This window comes from Tympanuchus pallidicinctus, unplaced genomic scaffold, assembly GCF_026119805.1.
Source record: "Tympanuchus pallidicinctus isolate F22 unplaced genomic scaffold, pur_lepc_1.0 scaffold1, whole genome shotgun sequence".
In the NCBI taxonomy this organism is placed as follows: domain Eukaryota; kingdom Metazoa; phylum Chordata; class Aves; order Galliformes; family Phasianidae; genus Tympanuchus; species Tympanuchus pallidicinctus.
In genome coordinates, this window is record NW_026294618.1 from 9,298,629 (window position 1) to 9,305,127 (window position 6,499).

At 43.6% G+C, this 6,499-nt stretch overlaps 1 protein-coding gene across 1 annotated transcript; it reads left to right on the plus strand.

Moving 5' to 3' along the window:
• Window positions 1-1,446: 1,446 nt before the first annotated feature.
• LOC128083600 (ras-like GTP-binding protein rhoA) lies at window positions 1,447-4,789 on the plus strand. Its single transcript, XM_052689055.1, has 2 exons — window positions 1,447-2,389; window positions 2,908-4,789. The coding sequence occupies exon 1, from the start codon at window positions 1,478-1,480 to the stop codon at window positions 2,069-2,071; it is 594 nt and encodes a 197-aa protein (XP_052545015.1). The 5' UTR covers window positions 1,447-1,477; the 3' UTR covers window positions 2,072-2,389; window positions 2,908-4,789.
• Window positions 4,790-6,499: the final 1,710 nt, after the last annotated feature.

Below are 6,499 nucleotides of genomic sequence, written 5' to 3' on the forward strand. Positions count from 1 at the left end.
AACAGTTCTCTGTGCAGAGAGACCAAATTAATCCATCTCCCGTTCCCTTTGTTCTCAGTTTTCAGTGGATGCAAACACCTTGCAGTCTTTGTCTACCAGGGAAACTGAGAGAATATAGGAGAAATGACTTGTCCAATGCTCACAAGGTGTCAGGGAGTTCAGTTTCCTGTCTAGGGTCCAAGATAGATCCGTAACGCTAGACAGTTCTTTCCCTTTAGACAATCCAGATGATATACCTCATTTTGCTGCTTTGGGGATGAGAAAACACTGGAAATGGCTGCCCAAGGGAGACTGTAGTCTCTCCTTCCTTGTCAGTATTCAAAACTCAACCCTGGTGGAGCACAATGATGGACCAGATCATCTCCAGAAATCCCACCTCATCCCTTTTTTGATTCTGCGGTTCATTACTGTGGCATGCCTCAGCAGATCTGAAAATCTGAGGTCCTGAGGGTCTGGCTGACAGGACTCCTGGTCTCCTTCTCTTTTACTCTCTAGTACCATCAGCCCCAGCCCTTCAAAGCAGTTTGGCAAACTTAATACTGAAATGCTCACTCAGGATGAGTCTTTTGCAACGAGAATGAGGAAACTGCAAAAGCAAACATGCTATGGTGTGTCCGTGAATTGTGTAACTTCCACTTTGTTACCAGTAAAGTGAGATTCTTTAAAAAACAGTGTCATCGGGTTCTCTTTGCTGATTGGTTGGCCATATTAAGAAACATCAACCCATCCCTTCAAATGCAGCGTTCACTGTGACGGTATTTGAAGAGTGGCAGTGAGTTCTCTGTAGGGCAGAAACAGTGACCTAAGGAAGGTGAGCAGCAACAATATTTGAAGAAACCAGTCTCATTTGGAATATCAAGACCGAAGATTGATGCTGGAAATTACTATCTGTAAGTCTGAAACTTCTATCTCATGTAAAATGTCCATGAATATATTAAGAGAGAGAACACTTCTTAACTCCCATATGACAGCTAATCTATGAGCAAAAGCAGCATGGACTTATGCAGGGTAGCTGTCACCATTGGTAGTAACCCACACACAGACAATGGCAGGAAAAATGTAGACAGCTTGCATAGATGTTCAGTGCAGTGTTCTGTGCTCCATTTCACTCACAAAATTAAAGCATTCAGTGTAGAAAATGAAATCTGTTATGGACTGAATATTGACCATAAATAATGCTTGAGATGATAGAACAGAAATATAGGACACTGCAGGAATCTTGTGATGCCCAAACTTGGTTTACACATTCATTTTTGGATGTATAATAAAAATTGAAAGCAAAGTGCTCCTAGTGTCAGAAGATTCTAATGCTAGAAAAATGGAAAGGGCAAAAATCAGGAACAAGGGTAAGGCAGAAGCATAGAAAGAAAAAAAGGAGAGAAGGGGAAGAATTCCAAACGAATGGGATTCCCTCTCCTCTTTTACCATCCACGAAAGAAGAATAACTCGTTTTGTACTTCATCTTTGTTTTGCAGGAATGGCTGCTGCTAGGAGAAAGCTTACAGTAGTTGGAGATGACTGCTCTGGTAAGACGTGCCTCCTCTTCGCTCTGCGTCGCAATCAGCTCCCCACATTCTATGAGCCAACCCTGTTTGACACGTATGCCACTGACATAGAGGAAGATGGGAAGGAGATGAAGCTGTTTCTGTTTGACGTGTCAGGAAAAGATGAAGCCAGTTACCGAAATCTCCGCTCGGTGTTCTATGAGGACACCAACATTATTTTAATATGTTTCTCAGTGGACAGGCCTGACTCACAGCAAAACGTCCTTGACTTTTGGGTTCCAGAAATCAAACTGTTCTGCCCCACGGTTCCTATTATTTTGGTGGCTACCAAGATTGAACTGAGGGATGATAAAGCTATCAGGAAGAAATTAGCTGCTCAGGGCTATGAGCCAATTAACACTGTAGAAGGAAAAGCTTTAGCAGCCAGGATTGGGGCATATGCTTACCTGGAGTGTTCTGCCAAGACAAAAGAAGGTGTTGATACCGCCCTGGAGATAATTAGCCAATGTGCATTAAATGAGAAAAAGAGGAGAAAGAAGCGCCAAAGGTCCTGCCAAATTTTGTAAGAGGCACAAATATTATTTTGTTTTTAGTTTTCATTATGTGGAAGAGTGAGTAGATGTCTTTGATGCTGCTGTGTGGGTGCTGTAAGGGCTTTTGTGGTACAAGATGGAAAAAACATGTATGTGGATGGAAAGTCTGCCAAGTCTCTCACTTGAAAAGTTGAATTTGTTTCCTTCTCCAAAGCAGGCTGAAGAACACAATTCCAGGTTCGAGCTGAGCACAAGTCTTGAGAAATGGAAATGAACAAGCTACAGTTCTTCACAGAGTTGTCTTGGTCAAGGGACATATATGCAGACTGGGGCAATCATGAGTGCATGGAGGTCAGTGAATCTAATCACGACTTCCTGGTAATCATGACTTCCTTTGGTGGCATGCAGCTGTGCTGAAAAGGTTTACTAGTATGCACTCCCTTCTGTGCACTCCCTTCCATACACTTCTTTGAAGGACGCCCTTAGGGAATAGAATCACTGCCCAGACGCTCACATACACATGTATCCAGTGTCTGCCCTGCTAATGGGAGTGGCTTTCTGACTGGCAGAGCAGGTCTAACTCTTCGCAGGATTCATTCACAGATCTGACCTGGCTTGGTTCCTTGAATGCATTAGGGATGCAATGTATTGTATAGGGTGCAAGGAAGGCAGTGCTACGTACTTCTTCAGGCACAGGTAAATAAGTTTACCCAAGGAAGTGGGGTAAAGCAGCCTGGCTCTGAGTTAAGATCCTTAACAGAATTCTTACCTTAAAATGAGAGAGGCAAAGAGACCTGACTTCAGTGTCTAAAATTCTTTAGAAATCTCCGTGGTTTGAGCGTATCTTAAATCTTCCTACCTTTCCTTAGCACTTGCAGGCTGAAAACATGAAGTAAAAGGAATGCTGACAGCTACACTCTCTGCTTTGCAAGTCATTGGCAATTTGGAAAGAGACTAAAACGTGCTGTCAACCTCAGCAGAGAATCTCAGGGAAGCACAGAGATGAGGCAAAAAGGAACGACTTTGGGTGCACCTCCATACTCTTCCCTTCTCTGAAGCACTCTGCTGCCAGCCCAAGAAACTGATTTACGGACTGACATTAAAGGTGCAAGTGTGGGAGACAGAAGATAATGTAACTATGGGATTTGGAGACAGATGCTATAACAGGAAATGGACATAAAAATTTCAAAGGTAAACTCTGATAAAGGGACAGGACTAATTGAGCATAACTGTTGTGAACTGGGAGAATGTGGAAGTGCAGTACTTTCTTTTGCTGACTTACCTAGTGGTGGTTTCATCACTCAGCAGCGTGTCTAAAGTTTCCCAGGGGAAAACAAGACTAAACACAAAATGTTACGCTGATTATGCAACCTGCACCTGTACCTTAGCAAACTAGTTTTCCCAGACCTGGTAAAATACACACTTCATATTTTAATTGCCCATTCTTCCCACCAACATTTGTCTATTGATGGTAACGTGGATAGAAATGCCAGACTTGGCCAGGTATTATTGAGTGGGTTGCTGCTACTTCTTAGTAGTAGGTTTGAGTAACAAATGCTTTAAGGATGATGCTTTACATTTCCAAAGAATCTCTGAGCTCTATTCAACTTGAATTACGAATCCATCTCTTGGTGATAAAAAAGTGTTATTTCCATTTTCAAAACTGAGAAACTTAAATTGTTGCCTAAAGTAAGTGTGAACCATCTACTACATGGAGTTCCTGTTTTTCTTGACTCATTTTCTTCACCTTTTCCCTTTTCCCTCCAGAGACAATTTTTCACCTCGATTTCTTCCCCTCTGTGTAATAATCCCCTCTATGCAACTTGATATTGTACACAAATTTAAAACCGTTTTCCCCTTCCTCCTTGGATGTGTGTTCTGTGCATAAGTGCTCTACAGATTCAGGCAATGACATACATTAGTGCATTTCAAAGAGCTGTGTTTATGTAGATAGGTTTAAATTGTTATTTCCATTTTATATGTGTGGGTGAGGAGGATTAGACTGCAGATAGGTGAAAGAACACAGGTGTTTCATATGCTTCTGATGTAGGGTATGGAGAAAGACCACGTTGCAAAGATGCTAAGCACTGAGAGCTCCCACTGCTTGGAAAGCACAACCACTTTGGTGAATCTGAAGTTACACTGCCTGCTGCTTAGTAGGATATGGGTCAGCGTATTGGCTGGAATCTGTTTTCAATCCAAGAAAACAAGGAGTTTTTTCTTGCAGAGGGTGCTTTGCTCAAGAAAAGAGTAGCTGATCAATGGCTGTATGTCCAAGTGGAGGTGAGTCACAAGTGGTGTCCCTCTGGGGTCCATCTTGGATGGTGCCCTTCAGCACCTTTATCAGACCAAGGCAGTGGGATCGAGACTGTCCTCCTTATGTTTGATGAAGACACCAAGCAGAGTGGTGCAGCTGATAAAACAGCAGGAAGGGATGGCATCCAGAGGGACCTGGACGGGTTTGAAAAGTGGGCCCGTGTGAACATAATGAGGTCGGAGCAATCCCAGGTTTGAGTACAGACTGAGAGAAGAACTCATTGAGAGCAGTGCTGAGGAGGAGGACGCGGGGGTTCTGGTGGATGAAGAGCTGGACACACGCCAGCAGTGTGCTTCTGCAGCCCAGAAGGCCAGCGGTGTCCTGGGCTGCAACAAAAGAGGGGCAGCCAGCAGGGAGAGAGACAGGAGCATTTCCCTCTGCTCTGCCCTTGTGAGGCCCCGTCTGGAGTGCTGTGTCCAGGCCTGGGGCCCCCAGCACAAGGAAGGCATAGAGCTGTTGAGCAGGTCCAGAGGCCATGAAGATAATCAGAGATCTGGAGCAACTCTCCTATGAAGAAAGGTTGAGAGAGCTGGCCTTGTTCAGCTTGAAGAAGAGAAGGCTTTGGGGAGATCTCATGGCAGCCTTCCAGTACTTACAGGGAGCTTGTAACTGGAGGGAATGACTTTTTACGCTGCCAGATAGTTATAGGACAAGGGAGAATACTTTAACTAAAAGTGGAGAGATTTAGGTTAGAACATTGAGAAGAAATTCTTTGCTCAGAGGGTGATGAGGCACTGCCACTGCTGCCCGGAGGAGCTGTGGATGCTCCATCCCTGGAGGTGTTCAAGGCCAGGGTGGGCCCTGGGCAGCCTGAGCTGGTGGGTGGCAATCTTGTCTGTAGCAGGGGGTTGGAACTGGATGATCTTTAAGGTCCCCTCCAACACAAGCCATTTAATGATTCTATGAAATTAACTGAATGTCCATATATCATTCAACAGGGCTATTTCAAAGATGAAATACTTTCTTCCCCACAACAGGTTAAGACATATGTCCAATTAAAACAGCGGGGTACATTTAAACTGTAATATGTGAGTAGGATGCTATGCACTGCAATTAAATGGGAGCTTATTTGCGATGTCAGTGAAACAATTACACAAATAAATGATAAGTCTTTCAAAAGAAAGAAGAAAAAGGAAGAAGGAAAGAGAAGGAAAGCACGAAACGAAGCAAAATGACACAGTACTAATAAGGCAATATGTGAGAGCAATTTTCCATTTCCAGTGCAAAGATAGCTTTTCTTTCACCTGCAGAGTGACATATTGAAAATAGACATGCACAGTGCACAGTGCAGGGCCTTGGGAAGAAGTCTGAAATAACGAGAAGCCTGCATGTTATCTCCTGTTGGTAGGCTGCTCATTGCTTGTTTCTGGAATGGACTGGAAGGAAGGCAATACGTCTTGCTTAGCAAGACCATTCTCTATTTAATATTAATTTCCTGTGTAAATATTAGGCCTTTCTAGTAGCCAATCTATCAGTTACCTGCTAATTCATCTATTTACTCAAAATTATAATGAACTGGGAAGCGTGCTATATTTTATGAAAACAGATTCTCGTAGGCTTTTGTCTCAGTTTTCTTCATAATAATGTTTTGCCACTTAATTGAATTCATTGCCTGAGACATACAGCATCTACTTTAAATAATTCATCAGCTTAGAGTGTTTCTACTCAATCACTCCCAGAATGACAGACTGAGACAAGAGCTGTACTTTGTCATTGTGTTTTGATGGAAATAAGGCGCTGGATTGTGGTATTCCCTCCAAGCAGCGTAGAGGAGCACATAAAAAGACAGAAGGACTGGTACTTCATTTGCCAAAACTAAATTGTAGGAATCATTAAGGCCTTAAATCCTCCTCGTTCAGCTTCATTGCTGCTCGTGGACACGTGCCTCACTGAAACTCCTTTTGCGCTGCTGATGCGGCAGTCAGCTGACATTGCAGTCTCACACCAAGGGTTTACACCAGTGAACCCCTTTTCAGTCCCACTGTTTTCAGCCTCTCGCTGCCCTTTATGCTGTAAGTGTAGCTGATTGATCCAGTACTTCACAGTGGGGAGGGATGGAGGCAGGACTTGGTTGCCAAGAGGTATTCAAGACTTACTCTTCTGCAGAGCTTGAACCCTGTGCTCAGTTCCCAAACAGATGCTGT